Source organism: Mercenaria mercenaria, chromosome 3 (genome assembly GCF_021730395.1).
Source record: "Mercenaria mercenaria strain notata chromosome 3, MADL_Memer_1, whole genome shotgun sequence".
NCBI classification, from domain to species: domain Eukaryota; kingdom Metazoa; phylum Mollusca; class Bivalvia; order Venerida; family Veneridae; genus Mercenaria; species Mercenaria mercenaria.
Window position 1 is genome coordinate 36,438,046 of NC_069363.1, and position 23,979 is coordinate 36,462,024.

The following is a 23,979-nucleotide window of genomic DNA, read 5'->3' on the forward strand; positions in this document are numbered from 1 at the left end:
ATTATACCTACGGGTATAAAAATTGTACCTGCGGGTATACTTTTATACCCGTAGGTATAATTTTATACCCGCAGGTATGCTTTTATACCCGCGGGTATAATTTTACACCCGCAGGTATAAAATTATACCCGCAGGTACAAAATTATACCCGCGGGTATGAAAATTATACCTACGGGTATAAAAATTGTACCTGCGGGTATACTTTTATACCCGTAGGTATAATTTTATACCCGCAGGTATGCTTTTATACCCGCGGGTATAATTTTACACCCGCAGGTATAAAATTATACCCGCAGGTACAAAATTATACCCGCGGGTATGAAAATTATACCTACGGGTATAAAAATTGTATCTGCGGGTATACTTTTATACCCGTAGGTATAATTTTATACCCACAGGTATGCTTTTATACCCGCGGGTATAATTTTACACCCGCAGGTATAAAATTATACCCGCAGGTACAAAATTATACCCGCGGGTATGAAAATTATACCTACGGGTATAAAAATTGTATCTACGGGTATACTTTTATACCCGTAGGTATAATTTTATACCCACAGGTATACTTTTATACCCGCGGGTATAATTTTACACCCGCAGGTATAAAATTATACCCGCAGGTACAAAATTATACCCGCGGGCATAAATATTATACCTACGGGTATAAAAATGGTACCTGCGTGTATAATTTTATACCCGTAGGTATAATTTTATACCCGCAGGTATACTTTTATACCCGCGGGTATAATTTTATACCTGCGGGTACACTTTTATACCCGCAGGTATAAAATTATACCCGCGGTTTAAAAGTGTACCCGTGGGTATAAACATTATACCTACGGGTACAAAATTATACCCGCAGGTATAAAAATTATACCCGCGGGTATAAAAATCATACCTGCGGGTATAATTTTGTACCCGCGGGTACACTTTTACACCCGCAGGTATAAAATTATACCCGCGGGTATAAAAGTGTACGTGCGGGTATAAAAATTATACCTACGGGTATAAAATTATACCCGCGGGTACAAAATTATACCCGCAGGTATAAATTATATCCGCGGGTATAAAAATTATACCCGCGGGTATAAAAATTATACCCGCGGGTACACTTTTTTTATACCTACGGGTATAAAATTATACTCGCGGGTACAAAATTATACCCGCAGGTATGAAAATTATACCCGCGGGTATAAAAATTATACCTACGGTATTGTACCCGCGGGTATAAAAATTATACCTGCGGTATTGTACCCGCGGGTATAAAAATTATACCCGCGGGTATAATTTTTTATACCTGTGGGTATAAAAATTATACCTACGGGTATAAAATTATACCTACGGGTATACAATTATACCCGCAGGTACAATTTTTATATATATGTATACATTTCCAATTTATACCCGCAGGTATAAATTTATACCTGCAGGTATAATTTTATTACTACCTGTGGTACCTGGAAACTTTCGACCCAAATGGTACGCCATAGATAACGGCGTGTGGGAATCTGTCTTTGCAGATTTAGTCGTTTTCATTGCTAAGCCTGGCTTAATCCACTTCCGTTGTTTATTAATTGCGTGAGTTGTACCTCGTCTTTGTTTCAGTTTCATCAAGATCATCAAGGTAAACTTTCTGACCAAGATTCATGGAGATACAATCATAAATATGGCCTCTAGAGTGTTAATAAGATTTTCCTTCGATGTCAAAACAGGTGACCTGGTTTTTGACCCCTCTTGACCAAGATTTGATCTTTGCCTAAAGATCATCAAGATTTTTCATTCTGACCAAGTTCTATAGAGATATTGCCATAATTATGGCCTCTAGAGAGTTAACAGACTTTTCCTTTGATTTTATCTGATAACCCCAGTTGACCCAGATTTAAAAGTCGCCTATAGATTATCAAGATTAATATTCTGACAAAGTTTCGTTACGATATGGTCATAGATGTGGCATGTACAGTGTTAACTAGCTTTTCCTTTGATTTGACCTGGTGACCAAGTTTTTGACCCATCTGACCCAGATTTGAAGTCGAATTAAATATCATCAAAAGTAACTTTCTGAAAACATTTTCATTAATAAATGGTCACAAGTGTGGCCGCTGGACTGTTAACTAGCTTTTTCTTTGATTTGACCTGGTGACCTAGTTTTTTAACCCAGATGACCCAATATCGAATTCGTCCAAGATTCTATTGAGAGTAACATTCTGACCAAGTTTCATTAAGATTGGGCTAAATTGTGATCTCTAGACTGTTAACAACATTTTCCTTTGATTTGACCTGGCGACCTAGTTTTTGAGTCCAGATGACCAAATATCAAACTCGTCCAAGATTCTATTGAGGGTAACATTCTGACCAAGTTTCATTAAGATTGGACTAAAAGTGTGACCTCTACAGTGTTAACAATCAAATTGCTGACGCCAGACGACGACGACGGACGACGGACACAGGGTGATCACAAAAGCTCACCTTCAGCACTTCTTGCTCAGGTGAGCAAATAAACCCTCATTTATTCCTCTAATGGCACTTCTGCTTGTAAAATGGGGACTTATTTCATTCGCAGAATGTATTTTCAGTAAAATAAGACATGTTTCATGTTAAATTTCGTGTGTTTATGACAAAATTAAAATAGAGCTGTTTACTGTGCGACGCTGTCAAGAATGCGATCCACAAAGGATTAGTGGATTCAATCTGGCACCGTTTCACTAAAAATCACCCCATTTACTGTTCATATTTTCAAACCTTATTAATTGTAGTTGCGATGATATATCGGTTTCAATGGGTTAAAATTCTAGAAAATGTGTCTTGTGTGCGACACATCGTCTCATTGTGGTCTCATGATGGTGAACATTTGTGCCAAGTTATTTCAGAATCCCTTAATGCATAAAGAAGTTATGGCACGGACACGAAAAACAGACCCTGTTTCACCTTTAAGTGTTACTTTAAAAAGAAATTGAAAAGAACAAGACATAATTAACTACATATTGCCGATGTTTGTGTGTTATTTTTGAGAGAGGTAGGTGTAATAGTATCGAAGTAATTGCACGACCAAATTTATGAGGACACATATACAAACAGACCTAACAGACAGACCGCATGTTGACTGCTATATACCACCCTCCTTCAAACTTTGTTTGCGGATTATAATCATGAAGAAATACTACAGGAGCATAAGAAACGCCGAAATTTTATAAATAAGTCACTCACAAACAGTACGAAACTCGCAAGCACTTGTACCGTTTTTGAGCAAGCATGCATACAGTCAGGAAATAACACCGACTCTTCTTGTTTGACGGTTATACACAAATTGCAGAATTTATCATTTTTTTTTTTACCAAACTAGAGTTGTTTCTTTATCCATGCAACAGTGGAATTTACATGTAGGTCATTCTTCAAGCAAGAAAATATGTACTTTTGACGCCAACAATATACAGTTTCTAAAAACAAATCAGTGATCAATCGAGTTTTTTGCAATAATTCTACCTGTAATCAAACTAACACATTATATACAGAAACAAATCATGTTCAGCTTCCAATAAAATATAAATATATACACACCTTCAAAGTAAATCAGTCATTTTAAAATGCTGTTTTCAACGTTTAGCTGTCAGTTTATTGTTTTGATCACTCGCAAGAGGAAGAGGTGTATACAGTCGTTTATAGGGTGTGAACATGTTCAAAAGTTTTTATTTTAGATCAAATAACCCACATTGACAGATATGTAAGCTTATATAGTAGTTGATGGATACTGACCCAAGTGTTCGTAGAAATTTCGAAGATAAAGCCCAAAATGCTATGAGGAAAATAGCCAATATTGTAGTTTGAATTTTTGCATGTGCTGTTCTAAAGGTACTGATTGTTGTATATTGAAGAAGTATACTCATAAAATGTGGTAACTTATGGATGTAGCATGCCCAAGGTAATGTTTTATACACATGGTCAGTACCAGATGTTCCTGAAACATTTTATCAAAAGGGTAAATGTTTATATCTTTGTAAAATTCTGTTTTAAAACTCAAGTCCGCTGTTAGAAGGTTCTAAAGCCTACACGCTTGTATCTTTTCTGCTAGATTTTGGTAAAAAAATAAACAAGCCAGAACAGGTAAATTTAACACCTGAATCTAAATGTGCTGAGATTCCACAGGGGGAGAGGGTACACCCATATTTAGAAATTAAGTATGCTAGGGTCTGTTAGCATTTTAAGAGTGTGAAAATAATGGCACTTTAACAGGTCAGTTTTGCTGGAATATGTTGAATACTGCTGTGAATTAATAGAAGTACATTCCCTTAATCCCTTAACTGATAATAGTTTGATATTGTACTTAATAATTTAGTACACTTGTTAACTTTTCTATACAAAGTTGTCCCCTACCAAGATTTCATCTGCAATACAAGACTCGCATGCATTTCTATACTGAAATATAAAGAGTTTGTCCCAGTGTATAAGATAAGATTTACGTTCATTAACATAATATTTGTTCAATATCCCCTTCCCTCTTCTTCTGTAAGTTCAATACATTAAGTTGGTGTTATGAATTGTAATTGAGATCATTGTTTTTTGCTTTGTTCCTTTGGCTATAATAACCATGGTATTTTGACTGCTGTTCAAAATCTGTGGTGTGTTTTGTGGTGTTGAAAACCCTGAGCATTTTTGAAGACAGTAATATACGTCTCGTAGATCTTGGTAGGATGAAGATAACCTCCAGCCAAACTCCAAAAGCCATTTCTAAAGGAGCTAAAGATCTGTATAGGTTTACTGCCGGGTACCCCCACCAAGACTGAAACAAGCGCCAATATATGGCCATATCTTTTCGGCATTCTTTATCGGGTCATTATCCAAAGTCATCATCCGGACTATCTCTTTAATTGTAAGAATTACATTCATGGAAAGAGAGTGTTAAAATTTCTTTCCAATAACCTATGAGGCAAAAACACTTAATCTGCGATGGGTATCTTAATTATTACCTCCCTTTATTACATATAAAATTTTGATATATACCCTCTACAAATTTTGTTTGAATCTAGTTTGATTAATTCTGGCATACATCATATTTGCTTAATAAAATAGCACATATAAATAATTAGATTACTTTTTCACGTTTATCAATAATATTGTGAAAAATATAGTTATAATAGAGAATCCAATATCGGCCCGATGTCAATCCGACGTACGAAATAGTTAAATTGATTGATGCCGATCTACCGATTTCAGTATTTTGCGGCACTACAACGGCCCGACGTCGGCTCTACATCGGCATATTTTGCCGACATTCCGACATTATAACATTATCGGGCCGATATAGTCATGCTGGCTGGGTGTTAGATCGTGTTTGTCGTATTTTATATTATGTACTTTAGGCTAAAATTTACAAGCACTTAGAATATCAATTAGAAACTACCCCATTGCCCTCCGCCCATGCCAGATGTTAGCGAATATTTATGTACTGCACATAGGTGACGATCATAAAACGCATTTTTACATACATGCTGTACATAGGTGACGATCATAAAACGCATTTTTTGTTGTAAAAAAATGCGTTTTATGAACGTCGCCTATGTGCAGTACATAAATATTCGCTAAGATCTGGCATGGGGGCGTGCGTTTTATGATCGTCATCTATGTGCGGTGCGTATTAAAATGCTACAAAATATTCGCTAACCTTTGGCAGGGGCGGAGGACGGTGAGGTGGGCGGGGGATCCTGACCCCAAACGTCTGTGGTTTCTACAGTATAAGATTAATCTAGCTGTCTTTTAAAACATGTACTGAAGAGAGTTTGACTGAATAAGTTAGCAGATGAAGTTATCAAAAATATATATAATCAGAATGTTTTTTTCATGAAGTGTGTGTGTATGCGTGCATGCATGTGCGTGCGTACGTACGTGTGTGTGTGTATATGTGTGTATGTGTGTGCGTGTGCGTGAGCGCGTGTGTGTGTGTTGGAGGAGGGGAGTGGGCGAGTATAACACTAGGTTATGGCGGGTCTTTTACAAAGGACTGTTACTACAGGGCAAGTAAGTGTGAATATAACTCTACAAAAACAGTTAATTTTTATATGTAGCCAAGACAAATACATCAATAAGTACATTATCAAAAGATAAAATACTTCAGTGCTAAACAAGTAGTAGTATAAATCAGGATACGTGTTTTATCTTTTGAGATAATAGAAGTCAGGACACACATTTTATCTTTCGAGACAGAAGTACTGAATACAATACATGACTTTCTTTAGAATCCGAGGTTTAGTGTACAATGGCAAGTTATGATTCTGATCAAATTAATTCCAATGACAACAATCTACAGGGACAATTTAACACACATATAAACTCGATAGTAATGGTGCAAACTGTCGGATTCATACCAGCAAACAGTTCAAATCTTTTGGTGGGGATCATGATGAATTGGTGTGCGAGGAATGTGTTTTTTATAATCACAGGTAAGTCCATTAAATAATTTTCAAAATATTGTTTTGAGGTATTTGCTCCCTCCCCAATATGTTTTCGAAGGAAAAAAAAACGAATGACAGTCTGTCCGTCAAACTTCGTGCCTAGGACCATTATTCTGTCATATACCGTACTAAACAAATATTCCCCGTAGGACGACGTGCTACAAGACCATTGATGTTTCTCATAGGTCCACACTTGTAGGTAAAATGCTTACAGGGTAGGTTCTTCTGACGTAATTATAGCTCTGTCGTCATCATGGGAGTTTAATATTACTTGGGACAACAATACCTCATAACTAGACAACATATAACCCACCAAACTGTTGCTCGTTACCCAAAGGTCAATATCATATTTAGAAGTTGAAGTTTAACAGGGTTTTGCTCGTGTCAAAGTCAAGAAATATATCGGTTACATTACAGACGCAAAATACACCCAGGTCCCCCAAATTAATAAAGCCATCACCAGTTTTCACTGACACGGGCTACAATTTGTAATATAGTTTTTGCATAAAATGGAATATGATCTATTTGTTTTGTTAAGGTATACACTAAATTTTGCTAGACTGGATATACATCTTACATTTCAGAGGATGTAAAAACATTGTTGATCTGGACAGAGTGTCAGAGGGAGTCAAGCAATGTCAAGAATACCAAGAATCAACTGCCAGCCTACATAACATGAAAGATGATCTTGAAAAATTAAAAGTGGCGAAAGAAAATGATAAAACCAGGGTTGCTGGTTAAAGAAAGAAAATCAAAAATAAAATGCAAAAAGCTGCAGGAAATGTCAAAGCCAGTTTGGCAAAATTGTTAAAAGAGGGTAATGAAAATCTGGATAGGAAGTACAAGGAATTTGAAGGAGATATTGATTGTGAATTAAAGATTCTTGAACAGTCATTAGCAAAAGTGACTCAAGCAATTGAGGGTCTTAAAGAAGATGAAAAAGATGCTTTCATTAAAATGAAAACAAACAGAAGCATACAAACAGAAACAAAGAAAACAATTAAAACTATATCAGAGCATGTGAGAAACGAAAGGCTTAAGTACACTGTAAACACTGCATTTGAAACAGCTTCAACTCAGACGGAACTCGGACGACTTTCATTTGAAAATGAAAATCTTCCACCAAGACCAAGGCTGTTCCATGATGTATGTGAATATGATGCGAATCTACAAGGAACGTATAATGTAAACATGAAAAATGATTCAGTTTCTTGTCACATTTTAGACTCTTGTCTTCTCAACGACGGATCCATGGTTCTCACAGATCTTGCTCATAACTTGATACTTAATATTGACCAGTCATAGAAAATAGCGGCATCGTGTGAAGTTCTTGGCGAACCCTGGGGTGTCTGTTCAATCAGCAACACAGAAGTTGCAGTTACCCTAATTGGCAAGCAAATGGTTCAATCTGTTGCTATAGATGCATTCATGGAGATGAAGCATAACTTCAGAGTCGGTAGAACTTGTCGGGGAATACTCTTCAAAGATGGGAACCTGTTTGTGTGTTGTGGTGGTGGATCAACCTACTGGCGTGCAGTTATGGAGGGTCCAGGTGAGATAAGGGTGTATGGCCTACAGGGAATACCTCTTAAAACCTTTAAAAATGACGAAAATGGTAAATGTTTGTTTGGACGTCCGAGGGACATAATTCTAAATCCAGAAAACAGTCTATGTAACAGATGAAACAAACGGAGTCATCATTCTGAACAGGCGCGGTCAAAAGCTTTCCGTGATAACAGATAAAAATCTCACAGCAGCCAGAGGAATCGCGTTCGACAACCGAGGCCAATTGTTTGTTGGCTGTTTCAAATCCAATCACGTTCTTCTATTTGACGGAGAAGGAGTTCTTATACATATACCTGTAACAACGACAACGGGTGTTGTGTCGGTCAGATCACTGTGTCTTAGAGCGGATAATCTTGTAGTGATAGGTCACAATGATACCATACAGGTCTTTGACTTGGCTAGAAGACGCTAAACCTTGCATGGTGTTATACAGGACTTTGACTTTACTAGAAGATACTATACCTACAGGTCCTTGTCCTAAACTTCTTGTGATGTAATACAGGCACTTGGCATGGAAAGCGGATAGCACTATCATAGTTAAACTACTTTTACAGATAAAAAACGTGTAAAAAATATCGATGGTTAGAGCCATAATTGGCTTCCTGCTATTTTCATACTTTTGAGAAAACGGGAGATAAAGTTTGAAGAAGGGTTTTGGATAAAGTATTCATTTTATTTATTTACTTTAATGACTTTATATCTCCATATCTATGTGTTATTTTTAATCATATTTTTGATACTGGATTATATCCTGAGGCATGGTCTAAAGGAGTTATAATACCGGTATATAAAAAGGGTTGTAAATCTGAACCTGCAAATAACAGAGGGATTACACTGGTAAATGTGTTTTCGAAGATTTTTTCATTGCTACTTAGAAATCGTATTAACAAATGGTGTGAATCTGAACAAATATTTAATGATGTAAAATTCGGTTTTAGAGATAATCGTTCTACAGCTGATGCTATATTGCTTCTACATGCTATTATTCAAAAAGTACTGTCTAAAAAGTCTAAATTATGGTGCATTTTTATAGATTATCAAAGAGCCTTTGATACAGTTAACAGAGATGCATTATGGTATAAATTAATACAGACTGGCATTAGCTGTAAAATGATTAATATTATTAAATGTATGTATCAAAAAGTACAGTCATGTGTTAAGCTATCAAGTACGATGTCATTTTCTGACTTCTTTGATGTAACGATCGGATTGAAACAAGGGGAGCCATTATCTCCCTTGCTATTTATTTTATTTATCAATGATATCACAGAAAACTTAAATTGGAATGATTTTACGGATAAAGATCTTGAGCTTCTTTCTATGTATTTAATATTATTTGCTGATGATATTGTATTGTTTACGACTGATCCTAAGAGCTTACAGTCCCAAATCGATTCCATTTATCAATTTTCAGTAAAGTGGGGTTAAACAATAAATGTTAATAAAACAAAAATTTGTGTTTTTGAAAACAGAAAAACTCATCATAATGAAGAATTTTACATTAATGATGATAAAACAGAAATAGTTGATGATTTTACATATTTAGGCATTAAATTTTCTTATACTTGTTCTCTTTTAGGTGCAGTTAAGGCACTGAATGACCAGGCTTTCAGAGCCTATCACAATATACTGTTATTAATTGATAAAGTCTGTTTAGATGTTAAGACAAATTATTATTATGAACACAGCATTCGTTGAAAATTCCATCGTTTACGAATAAACTACATTTTTACCAATTACAAATAGGAGAAATATACATTTACTTATGTTTGGCTTTCACTTTTTAAAGATTAAATTGTTTATCATTTAGATTATCTACAGATGTTGATGTATGGTCCTGATTCCCTACAACGATTTTATATTTAACTTGCAGCTTACAGACAGATATTTAGATATAGCACGAAGAAAATGGAACAAAAATCTTATAAAGAGCAGTGCCATTACTTATCAAGTGTAGATAAACAGGTATGGCTAAGCAGATTAGCAAACAGATCAGAAATATTCCCTGGCCAAAAATCAAACATTAAAGAATAGGCCAATCTGGCACACTATGAAATTAAACATATTCAGATTTTTATTCTACTGTTATAGTTTATCTGGATTTAATCGTTTGTGGCCGGTAGGTTTAGGTGAGATTCACGTTAACTGGTTTGGGTTCTGGTTGATATCTCAAAAAGTATTTGAGGTATGGCTCTAAAATATTTACACAATGAAATATCATACAAGACAAACCGAAAATTCCTTATTCCCTAATATGTTCGCCATTTCCAGACTGTGTACAAAGACAATGCATAATTTTACTAAAAATACATTTTCTGTAGGAATTCTAAAATATCATCAAGGATAAACTTAAAACAATATTCATGAATTTACAAAACAAACAAAAAAATGAATGTAATTTCGTAAAGCAGCTGTGAGAGAGAATACTTTACATCTATCTAACATTAACGTTATTGACGTCTGATGACTGACCTTAATTTCTAGGTAGTACTTGATCAATGAAGTTAGACCTGTTTTCTTTACTGCAGTCTTCGGATGCTCCATCAACTGAAGTTGGTCGATCCTTTTGCGGACTGTACGAAATATTTGAACATCGGAACAAAAGTTTAAAGTTAAAAACATACACTACATGTTAAACTAATGTTATATTATACTAGAAATAATGATCATACCATATAACATGTTTACAGTTACTATAAATGTCTTCTATAGAAGAATTTGTACTAAAATCCTCAAAAGGGTCATTGACAAAGCTTCAATGTAACATAGTGATGAAATAGCATTGCAAAGCATTGCAAGATGGCAAGATAACATGTGTATTTGCGCAAGGTACTGTGCAGTAGGATTTATGATTTTATTTCTATATGTTGTTGAAATGAGGCAACATTTAAAGGGATTAAAACATAAATGAAGAACACTTTAACAAGATATCTTGCTGGGGAGAGAAATGTAATGCAAACCAGTATAATAAAATAAAACACCATGTTTTACTCTCCTTTACTATAGGGATGACTTTACGCTGGTGACAACTCCAAAACACAAAATATATTTAAAATAACCATAGCGGGATTTGCTCTTTAAAAGAAAGAACATAAAATCCCAAATCTCAGTCAAAATTTGTAAATGTACCATCAACAAGAGTGCGAGTATGGCACCCCAGTACTCCAATAAGTACGTGAATCCACGTTCACGGTCGAAAAACTAGGATTAACGATCGATATTACAGGTTTTTCGATCGTAAAACCAGGTTTTTTGAATATTGAAATATATTTTCGAGAAAGATAATTATAGTTAGATGATTATTTATATCAGTCTCATATTCATGTACATCATTACATATAACAAGAGCTCCGCCAACCGGGTCAATATACACCCGAAGGGTTACATCAGAGGAAGGCAGCAAAATTTAAAGATCTTGATTGATGAAGCCCAAAGGACTGGAACAACAAAGGGTAGAAATTCCAAAAAACTTCGAATTCCACAAAACAGTATTCTAAGTCCACAAAAATCATTATGTCAAAAAAAGTTTAAAAAAAAACTATTTATAGTAACATAAAAGGTAAGTAATTAAAAAAAAAATTGTAAGTGAACTAAAAAGGGATCTGCCAAATAAAAACAAGAGCACTGCAATGTAGAGCAATATACACAAAGCAAAGTCATATATAACCTTTGATCCCTAGATGTGACCTTGACCGTCATTCCGTCCGTCCGTCCGTCCGTTAACAATTTTTCTTTATCGCATCTCCTCAGAAACTACTGGGGGGGATTTTGACCAAACTTTGTCAGAATGATGTATTGGTACCCTAGTTGTGTCCCCCTAAAAATCAGACTGGTTCAACAATTTTTGAGTGAGTTATGGCCCTTTGTTTATTTTTATAATTTACATAGATTTATATAGGGAAAAATTTTGAAAATCTTCTTGTCCAAAACCACAGAGTCTAGGGCTTTGATATTTGGTATGAAGCATCATCTAGTGGTCCTCTACCAAGATGATTCAAACTATATCCCTGGGGTCAAATATGGTCCCGCCCTGGGGGTCACATGGTTTATATAGACTTATATAGGGAAAAACTTTGAAAAACCTCTTGTCCAAAACCACAGGACCTAGGGCTTTGATATTTTGTATGTGACATCATCTAGTAGTCTTCTACTAAGGTTGTTCAAATTATCTCCCTAGGGTCAAATATGGCCCCGCCCTGGGGGTCACATGGTTTACATAGACTTATATAGGGAAAACTTTGAAAATCTTCTTGTCCAAACCACAAAGCCTTGGGCTTTGATAATTGTTATGTAGCATCATCTCGTGGTTCGCTACCAAGTTTGTTCAAATTATCCCCCTAGGGTCAAATATGGCCCCGCCCGGGGGTGGGGGGGGGGGGGGGGGGGGGGGTCACATGGTTCATATAGACTTATATAGGGAAAAGCGTTTAAAATATTCTTGTCAATAACCTACAACATTCAAATTTGGACCACATGTATAGTTTTGAGTGGAAAGATGAACATTGACATGAGTTGACCTTGATTTTGACCTAGTGACCTACTTTCACATTTCTGTAGCTACAGCCTTCAACTTTGGACCACATGCATAGTTTTATGCACCGGAAAAAACTTTGACCTTGACATTGACCTAGTGACCTACTTTCACATTTTTGAAGGTACAGGCTTCAAATTTGGACCACATGTATAGTTTTGTGTTCCGAAATGAAATTTGACATTGACATTGACCTAGTGACCTAATTTCACATTTCTCAAGCTACAGCCTTCAAATTTGGACCACATGCATGGTTTTGTGTACTGAAAAAAAACGTTGACCTTGACATTGACCTAGTGACATACTTTCACATTTCTCAAGCTACAGCCTTCAAATTTGGACCACATGCATAGTTTTGTGTACCGAAAAAAACTTTGACCTTACCATTGACCTAGTGACCTATTTTCACATTTTTGAAGGTACAGGCTTCTAATTTGAACCACATGCATAGTTTTGTGTTCCGAAATGAAACTTGACCTTGACATTGACCTAGTGACCTAATTTCACATTTCTCAAGCTACAGCCTTCAAATTTGGACCACATGCATAGTTTTGTGTTTCGAAATGAAATTTGACCTTGATTTTGACCTAGTGACCTACTTTCACATTTCTCAATTTACAGCATTCAGATTTGGACCACATGCATAGTTTTGTGTGCCGAAAAAAACTTTGACCTTGACATTGACCTAGTGACCTACTTTCACATTCCTCAAGCTACAGCCTTCAAATTTGGACCACATGCATAGTTTTGTGTTCCGAAATGAAATTTGACCTTGATTTTGACCTAGTGACCTACTTTCACATTTTTCAATCTACATCCTTCAAATTTGGACCACATGCTAGTTTTGTGTACCGAAATGAGCTTTGATCTTGAGATTGACCTTGATTTTGAGATTGATCTAGTGACCTACTTTCACATTTCTCAAGCTACAGGCTTCAAATTTGGACCACATGCATATTTTTGTGTTCTGAAATGAACTTTGACCTTGAAATTGATCTTGTGACCTACTTTCACATTTCTCAAGCTACAGCTTTCATTTGGACCACATGCATGGACCACATGCACAGTGATGTGTACTGAAATGAAATTTGACCTTGATTTTGACCTTGAGCTAGTTTTGAAATTTGGACTCAGTCGTGAGCGCCAAGATCACTCTGTGATCTCTTGTTTTATTTTATGTCGGCCTTTGTAGTGGCATTTCTCCTTTCTTCCTTCAAGACTTTTTCTTTAACCCGTGTTACATCCATATTTCACAAAACCAATAACTGTAAAGTAAAGCAAAACACAGGTGAGCATTTATTAGAATATATGCTATTTAAGAGTTAGGAAAGATAAAAATTCGTTTAGTAACATTGCTAAATTGCTTGCAATTATAGTCGCGTGTATGGAAATTTATCATGATATTTAAATTTCACTTATTTTTACAAAGATTTTATTCAGCAGATGAATCTTACTTTTGAATATTTTGATATTTGACTACAGATCTTAAATAAATAGTAAAATCGATATGTAATGACCAAAATATATGAATTGTGTATTGATAAGTAGAACGGAAGAAAGATAATTTTTTTTAGTGTTCTGCAATTCTCCAGCTGGACCATCTTCTTCACCAATATCCACAGGCTACACAGCTTGTCAGTCCACTTCACCATTGTTGCTTGGTTTCGCCATCCTTCTACACATTTTTCCCTTGGTTTCGACATTCTTCTACAGCGTGACTCATTATCATCCATCTCTGTAACAGTTAATAAGGATTTTCCACCACGCGCCATGTGTTGTTAGTAATAGAAAGAGCATTGAAACTAAAGGGTAAACGATTTGTACGAGGGGGCGTAGCCCCCGAGTATAAATCGTTTACCCGTGAGTTTTAATGTTCTTTCTGTTTTGTATCATAGCCATCCATATATGGAAGTTTTAGGCGGTCCACATTGCCATATACAGTAGTTCAGTGAGTACTTAAAATCCTTGCTTTACAAATGTGTAAAGCCCAGGTAAAATAAACCAATGCTAGAGCAGAAAATCAATAAAATACATCTTGCTGTCTACTGTTCCAGACACTGGCATACTTTCCTATCTAACAGTGCGGTAACTAGCGTGCGGGTATTAAATATCTGCACACTTTTAGTTACCGCACTCTGTACTCAAGAGTATACGAATTATCTGCACCAAATTTGTTAAGAAAAAACACCGAGCTATGATACAATAACGTTGTATCGTACTCTCCCAAATTATGATGTTCATCCAATCAATTTCATTTGCTAACTTCTGAAATGTTCTAGAGTTCTCCAAGTTATAATATCATTGTTTCATTTACGCAAGGTCCAATATTATAGATGACCATCGACACTACTTCAGGTAATAATGTCGTAAAGCAGATAATTATGTTGTTTTCCATTTGTCATAAATGACAGATAGTTGTCATAATACACAAATGCAAATGTCATCATTTTGTTTTGACAGGTACTTCCAAATATGTAACCGTTACGTATAATTAGTTTCCCTTTGGCTGTCCGCAATATGATAAGACTTATAATGTTGACTCGGAATACACTTTTTCCCAGGTTAATTTGACAGTTTGTCAGTATTTTTATGTCAGCAAGTTCATTGTTTCTTTCTGTACTTTGCATGAACCGTTACGTTACCGAAACCTTACTTCTGTGTACTTTCTGCAAGCTATGTCCTTCGTTTTACATTATAAGAAAAATACAGATATCAGCCAAATATGTTCCTAACAAAAAGCAAAATGTTTTTAACATAAAAACGTACTTATATGATACAGAAGAATGCATATGAAAACTACAAAAACTCTACAAAATTAAGCATATAGTCATATCCAAATACAATAGACATACATACAAAACCAACACCAATATAAACAGAATATCTGATCATGATTTCTTCTATGGTTTTTTACACAATGTGACCTTTCTAGATGATCCTATAGAAATATTATGTCGTCCGCGAGAAAAAATAAATTTTCCGACAGAATACTCTGCAAAAACTTGAAAGGGTTACTTAAATAAGTAACAGCACGTTCGAGTGTTTTTTTGCAACTCTTTGACAAAAATACTACATCAGGTCTCATAAAACAAAATGCTCTTGTACTTAAAATATCCGGTACACACACGACAACTGGGATCACAACTTCCAGTCTCACAAAGATAATATCAAGTAACTCTTAGTATCTCACAATATATATATATAAGAATCTCTGCTAATTTTGCAGAAGGCAGTATATTTGCATCGTTTAACAGTAAACAAATTCAACCTTACTGGAATCCAACATGTTCCAGCGACAATATCAAGTCATTTTTGACTAATAAACATATTCTTCCTTGCGATACCAGGCTTCAAAATATTTCCAGCACAACAGACCAGGCCAACCTTTTAATTTACTGTGACCTGAAGTAACCATATTTTTAGGAAGATAACCATGTACACATTTATTCAGCAGTGACACTTTAACCCAGTAACACATTCTCACGCATAAAATATCTTAAACATGAATTTCACGTATTTAACTAGTTTTCAGCCGTTGCTTTGTATTTCACATATGTATTTGTGATAAAATATTATCCATAACCACAACAGAAACTATTTACAATTCATTTTTGCGCATATCTATGACTATACACAAGTTTCATAGGACAATCCATTCTCCTTCATTTAAACAATTTGTCAATGCGGGAAAGCTCAAAACTGTTTAAATGTGGCCATAAGGGAAATAAATATCATATGGAAAAAGTAAAATAAACATAATATAACAAGTAAAATGTTTGAAAAACAAATATTTTCACATTTGCATTTCTTAATTCAGTCTTTTGAGTATTTTCCTCAATGCATTGTTTCTTATTGTTTTACGTTGTTTTCTTTTTCTAAATATATTTTACTTTTTTTTTTAGAATTTTGTATATAATGAGTTAGGTTATATCACTTAATAAATTTAAATTTCTTTTGGTGTCTAACAATTAATCAAAAATAAATTCACCTTAAAATTTTGTTCAAAAATAGAAAAAAAAAACTGAAAAAAAAACTAGCTTGCATAATTATACTAGAAGATAGGTAAGATGGTAACTCACAGTTTCTCTTCTTTCGGCTCGGCAGCGTGTCGTCGTGGCAGGATTACTTCGCTTCGTAATGTCGCGACAACTCATTTTGAAATTCGACATCCAGTCTGCGGCTCCAAAAATTTTAGAACTTGTATAACGTAACACAACAAGAGTCTGAACGTTTTTCATGTTTATTTACACAGTAGAATATTTCGTACATAACTTTCATAATTCATTTTGAAACTTCTTAAGTCTGATCTTAACTAGTGTCATATCTAAAACCTAATTTAATCTTAATATCTACGAGACCCATTTCCTAGGTCTCAGTCCGGACAAACGGCGTACACCTGGTCTGTCCTAGACCCTTTCTGACTATCCGAGATAGCCTACTAAAACAGCAATATATAGCAATTCTCTAACATCAGTTATATGAACTGTCTGACAATTTGACGTATAAAACGTGTGGGTTTGATATAATAAACAATAACAAAAATGCATCATATATCAACTTGACAGAATGTGGAATCGTCATATGTCTGCTAATATACTTCTGACCTTATTTGACAAGTTTAACAATTAAATAATCATTGATTATTTAACAGTTGATTCTTTGAGAAAATGTCTACTCATACGCGTAATTGCTAAACGGCTATTCTAGAATGTGATGTTTCTCAGAACAGATTTTTTCCTTAATGTAACAATATTTACCTTCGCCCCATTCTGGTCCATTGAAATATTTTACGTTCATTTCGTATGAACAACAAAAGGAAAGGCGCGAAAGATACGCCAACGCTGCATAGCGATCACGGGCCGCTGTTTTGACGACGTCCGCGTATAGTCAGGGAGAACGTTCCTTAGATGACGTCGCAGTTGTTCCGTCTGGTGAACAGAATGGCCGGGAAGCATTTTTTAACGTTAAATGCAACAAAATGTGTACAATTAATAATATATTCTTGTTTAAAGTGAAAGGAAAATACAATGTAAATATAAGAAATGAAACTTTTTTGTTTTGGTAAGAAATCATGTCATATTAAATGACCATATACGGTTTTCATATCATTGAAATGCTCTAAAGTGCTGAAAATGAGGTCTGAATATTTTATTGTTTATATGAAATAAAAAAGGCCTGAATTAGTAGAATGTAACCTACATTTATTTCTGTGTCTTTCCTCATACATGTATGACATAGATCAATTGTTCCTACTCCTCTCAAAAAAAAAAAAAAAAAAAAAAAAAAAAATGAAAAAAAAAAAAAACATTGAAAAAATATGTGAGGAGTAAAATCTTTGGACACACCTACCCATAAAAAATATGATGGATTTTCTCTGATGTGCAATGGAATCATCCAAAAATAGCAGTAATGGTGAGGCAACACAGCTAGGAACATCGTCACCTTATTTAGAAGAACTCTCCCAAACGGAATGTAGGTCTACGTAGGGTAAAATGGGGTATCTGGGACAATGGGGAAACTAGGACACTTTACACTTTTCAGTAAATTGGGGTAAATATTGGTTACGTTCCCTAAATAAGATCATATGTTGAAAAAGAACATTCAGTGTTAAAGCCTATTATGACAAAACTTTTCTGCCGATGGATTGGAAAATATTTTAAGAATCGATTTTCTTAGACATATGTTGAAAGTATTACTAATTAAATAAAAATAAGAAAACATAAAGTTACACGCTGTAAATAATTATGCCTATTTTTTTCAGATGGTGCATTAAAATATTCTCGTTATGTTCCTGTCTAGTGAAACGCACAGCGGAAATAGTCGTCTGACTTTCTAGATATATTTGCTTATATGTGGTCGGTATATCAATAAGATCTGAAAGATATTTAATTTCGGTACCGTAACGACTTGATCATAAATGTGACGTCAATTTTGACGCAAGAAGCTGGTTCACGTATACATGTAATATCGCATTTAACTTGTTTGAAATATTGAAGCGTATTATGTATCATTGCAAATCAAGGACATGGCATTATTTTTTTTTTAATTCTATAAAAACATATAATGATTTTGTTTTATCGACTTTCATTTTGAATAATAAAGTGGCCTGTCATGAACCGTTGCGTTGACGTCAGACAATGACGTTATAAAACAGGTGCTTGTTTGTGAAATATGGCATGTTCAAAATATTTATATTGGTATGTGTTGATACCTTCAGTTATGGGAAGAGTTGCAAAACTGTAGGTATCACATTGCTATTTCATACAATGAGATTTGTTTTTGAGAAATTACAACATACTTTATTTTTGAACGTTCCTTTTCAAAAGTGTCCCACTTACCCAAATGCATTGGGGCAAGCGGGACACTGTCGTTAAGAACAAAGTTCTCAATGATTTTATTTTTGAACAAACTGGATGCTGGAAGGAAAAGGGGATATGCTCCAATGGACAGTACATAAAATGTTGTACATAACTGGACATAACCACTGTAAATTGTCAACTTTTAATCTTTGTCCACAAATGAAATGAAAATAGGAAAGAAAGTCTAGTAATGACGAAACTCTGATATTTTGTAAGTATACCACTAGTTCACAGGCGTGGTCATAATATATATTAGCTTAACTCTGGTGCAACTACTGAATTTTCTACCCGACACCAAGTTTACATGACCTAAGTCACTGTTTAGTCACATAAGTTTATTTAAAGGGAGATCGTTCCGTGAACCCCTCCCACTCATTCCGCGTAAAATATGGTGAGTTTAGAATTTTTGATAGTCTAATAGGCTAATACTGATATTTCTTTCATGTTTAAAGAAATTGTCGGCAAATCTTATATTAATAAATAGTATTTATACTAAGTGAAGCGCAGGAACCAACTGACAGTCAAGCCAACATGGTAGTTCTTTTAGTTAATTACTCATTTAAAAGATGACGTTGTGTCAAATATTCAGGCTAAAGCAAACACCAAATATTGGCCAGACAACACATTTTAGGTACAGTTGCCAATAGTTTCCGAGAGCGTATGCCCATGTGTCCCTCTAGATCTCCTTAACCCTGCCTTCATTCCCCGCACATTTCATGCCCTCCTCCCCGAGTCTTCCTGTATGCAAAAAGCTAGTTAATGTCCTTATTTCTTTGTGAAAAAAGACACACATTTTAATTGTCCCGTTAATATTTGATAAAATCTATGTATTAAGACTTTTTAAAATTTTGATCAGTTTCAAGTGTAAAAATCACATATATAAGTACATAATGGATTATGTCAAGTTTATGTTTAATTCATACATAGTTATTTACACTTATAACATTTTTTTATTTTAAACAATTTATATAATAAGCATATATTGAAACAAATAATGACATAATTTAGGCAAAACATGGACATATTGATTTCTTTATGCATCCTTGTTTTACAAAACAGTCATAAATTGTAATTAATACTGAGCTATATTTTCAGTTTAGAATTCTTTTTTGATCTGTGGACATGAATGGTTTCATTTGTCATAAATGCGACTGTAATATACATATATTCTAATAAAACTAAAATGTCCCAAGTTACCCCAAGTGGGTGGGGTAACTTGGGACACTTGACCAATGTTTAATTAATTTGTAGTTAATCACAGGTTATTAGGTATTTGTAAAAGTTTATATTCGTCATATATTATATAGGTTGCGCATACTGAAATATCAGTAAATCAAGTTTATATTTTGTCTTTCTAAAATATTACTCAACAGTGTTTCTTTAAGTGTCCCAGTTACCCCATTTTACCCTACGCATTGAATGTACACTATCCAACACCTAACCGTAAACTTTAGTCAGCATATAGTACACTCAATACATGCGTAGAGTCTACACCCTTTAGGGGTGATTTAACGTTGGTGGGCAACACTGCAGCTCGTCTCAATGTTCCAGGGCTGTCTGAATCTTTTGATACCATAGACAGAGTCTCATTCAACTTGTTGTGGAAATGGTTGGACTGTACATATAAACGAATCCGATTCAATTATTAAAAAAAACAACAGCAAAAAAAAAGCAAGTTTCTATGCATTGTTGTGAATACTTCTCGTTTAAGAGGGAAGATGTTTCTATCATAAATGTTGAGTTTAGATTCACCACTGTACATTAAACAATGATTTATAATCACAGCTTTATTGATATCATATTTACTTGTACAAATGTTTATCTGATAACCGTTTTTTAATTGTGATACAGCGAAAAGTAGCCAGCTGATAAATTATTTATACAACCTAGTAAGAATAGAAATGTTTAATATAGATCTATTATTTCTTCTGTTGGTTGGGTTTTGTTCTTCTGCGGCGTCGTTTTTAGCGACCAATCCCCAGAACACTGATGATATACAATATCTTCATCTCCTCCTGTCTGACGAGAAAGCTGAGAGGATGAGACTTCAGACCCAGGTTGATAAGATGGCGTCGGCTTTGCAGACATTGCAAGAACAGATGGAGGAAAAACAAAACTGCGGTAAGTCTTAAAAGTTATTTATTGATACAGTTTCTTATAAAGATCTAAGACTGAAAACGAAGCAAGCACTTTTGTTTTTAAACAGTTTTATACATGTAGAATCTACACTCGCGTATGGAAAATGTGTTCACCGATTGGCCGGCTCTGCCTGTGTGACTCCAATAAAACTTGTCATTTAAGTTCGAGTTTTGTAAACATACTATACCTCTTTCCAGTTTATCTGGCCAAAGTTCATACCTATGCAGAGACTGCGGAAATCTCGAACTACTATGTTGTATTTATTTTGTTGGGTTTAACGCCGCTCCGACACAGGTATAGGTCATACGGCTACTTTTCAGCTTCGGTAGTGGAGGAAGATTCCAGGTGTCCGTCCGTGCATCATTTCATCATGATCGGGCACCTGGGTAGAACCACCAACCTTCCGTAAGCCAGCTGGATACAATGCAATACAAATTTTATTTAAAGTCGGTGCATATAGACAACTATGTTTAAAAGGCCAGTTATACCACTAGCGTTTTTACTTTTTTTTTCAGATTGCTCCAAGAATACACCAAACATAGCTTTCAGAACTGAACTGAGTAAGGACCTTGGTTCTGTATCAAGTAACCATGTGGTAATTTTTGATGAAGTTGACCTTAATTTAGGCAGTGCTTACGATCCGCGGCACGGAATATTTACTGCACCTGTCAACGGTACATACCTTTTCTCCATGGCTCTCGGAAACCCTACAGGTCATACGGGTGCGTTTTACATGAAGAAAAATAGCCACACAATTGAATACGTTTTTGCTGGACACACTACAGGTTGGAATATGGGCGGAGTTACCACTGTAGCAGAACTTAATTCTGGTGATGACGTGTGGGTTGAAGGGGAGGGGTATATTTCGGGTGCTTATAGCCATATTAGGTACCATACAGGATTTTCTGGAATTCTGATTCATGCGTACTGAGTTGTGTAGTAATTAATTTTGTTGAAATCATGGTAAAGAGATAACTGATCGATTACTCTAGGTGGTTTGTGAGTACACTGTATTTTCATTCTCTGCCGAAATTGGCTGAGACTTGTAATAGCCCTGTACCAGATCAGGTATCTTCAGACCTGGATGAAATATTAGTTAAATTCAGTCCGTAAAGAGTACGTTTTGCTTCTATATCTGTATTATTCCAAACAACAAAAAAAAAAAAAAACAGTATATTTTAGAGGCACGGGATCTTTGTCCGTGTTGTAAAAAAGATGGGCTGACCAGTTTAGACCTTAGAAATTGTCACCACAAGTTACTTAAGCGGCAGCTATGCAGTTGTGCTTTTTAGTTCAGTTTTAGCTATCTGCAAAACATCCCACTCAACGCAGCTCAATTCCGCGGACATGCTCAAGAGCATGCGTATAATCGTGTTGGGTTCGAGAGGTTGATGCAGGTTATACTGTCAGAAAGATAAATAGTGCTATCATCTGCAAACAGTCTGGCTTTACTTTCAGTTAAATCAGGACAGTCGTTTATGTAGAAAAATAGGCAAAAACCAAGACATAGCATATTGGGGAACCCTAGATATAATATGTTGGTAGTGTTGTGTATCTGAAGTTCTACCATCTACTATAACTCATTGTGTGTAGTACTTTAAGAATGTATCACTAAAATATACCCAATTCAATGCCATACAAGAAAACACTAAAATATCATGCACTAAAACAATCTCGGCAAAAACACAAGTTTTACTGAAGACCAATCAATTAACATTCTCAGTTCGAAATCCTGAATAAAATATTCCATTCTGTTGTTTTTTTTTAAATATCCCTCACCTTCAACCCATCTCACAGTCTCAGTTATGCAGAAATGCTCTAAAGAATCCAAAATACCCGACCTGTGATGTCAAATATAGAAATAGACCACAAAGGTGTCCAAATCTCAAAGTTGATACGGCTGCAGGCTCAGATAAAACACATTGGCCTAACGGAGCTCCCCTTTGAGATCCTCGACATAGTTTTACTTTGGACGGAATCAAATGTTTCCTACTAATTCAAGAAAAGGTGACACAAATGACCCAACAAATATAGGCTTATATCATGAACAGGTGTTTTTTGTAAACTCCTTAAGTAGCAGTGGATGGTATGGCATCTAATCAAGTCCTCTTTCTCCTTGAGATAAATTACCTCCCCAACCCGATCACATATTATATGTGCGCCTATTTGCAGATGACACAGCCGCTTACCTCGCCTTCACTCACAAGGTTACAAAATGACCACCTTACCTTAGGCAAATGTGAAAGTTGTGGGACGAGGAATTTTATCCAAGTACATGTAAATGACATGTTCTTTACATCACCTTCTATATGTAACCTATTGAATTCCCTTCATTGTCATACATTATACTCACTTAAAGATGCAAAATACTTTGGTGTTGACATCAGTCATGACCTTAGTTGCAACAAAAACATCAAATGCAAATAGTTCCTAAACATCAAATGAAAAGGTCAAATCATTCGACTTACAAATTAAAACATGCTTGACCTGTATGGTCACTATTGGGTCAATATGAAGTAATTTAGTAGGTCACTTGAGGTACTTTCCTTCAAATTATTTTGAAATTGGGCCAGCAGTTTCAAAGAAAAAAAACTTTCAATGTTTTCCATATAGCCATATGGGGACAACTAGCAATGCTCCCTAGCCGCCATGTGTTTAATAAGAAACAGAATTATTTGAAAGGATTTACTATAGGGTCACCAAAGGAACATTTCTGTGGAATTATTCCAACATCAGACGAAAATTTTTCCTGTTTTTTTTTCTCTTTGGTTGCCATGGCAACATTCAGCAAGAATGAACTATATTTAAAGGAATCTGAAAGGGGGACTAACAAAGGAAATTGAGGATGTCATCCAACAATCCTAAATGCTCACCACGAGTATTTCTTGCTCAGCTGTGCTAAAATATATGGTGCATTGACTCCTAATGAAATATATACCTT

At 35.2% G+C, this 23,979-nt stretch overlaps 1 protein-coding gene across 1 annotated transcript; it reads left to right on the forward strand.

The window, feature by feature from the left end:
• Nucleotides 1–20,314: 20,314 nt before the first annotated feature.
• Nucleotides 20,315–22,169, forward strand: LOC123523580 (complement C1q tumor necrosis factor-related protein 3-like). The gene is made up of 2 exons (XM_045301241.2): nucleotides 20,315–21,020; nucleotides 21,554–22,169. The coding sequence occupies exons 1-2, from the start codon at nucleotides 20,801–20,803 to the stop codon at nucleotides 21,967–21,969; spliced, it is 636 nt and encodes a 211-aa protein (XP_045157176.1). The 5' UTR covers nucleotides 20,315–20,800; the 3' UTR covers nucleotides 21,970–22,169.
• The last annotated feature ends 1,810 nt before the right edge of the window (nucleotides 22,170–23,979 follow it).

Bases quoted from the DNA above. Each gene is read 5' to 3' on its own strand.
- LOC123523580 (XM_045301241.2), top strand. From the start codon at position 20,801: ATGTTTAATATAGATCTATTATTTCTTCTGTTGGTTGGGTTTTGTTCT. The intron at 21,021-21,553 runs GTAAGTCTTAAA...TTTTTTTTTCAG, and splicing joins GGAGGAAAAACAAAACTGCG to ATTGCTCCAAGAATACACCA.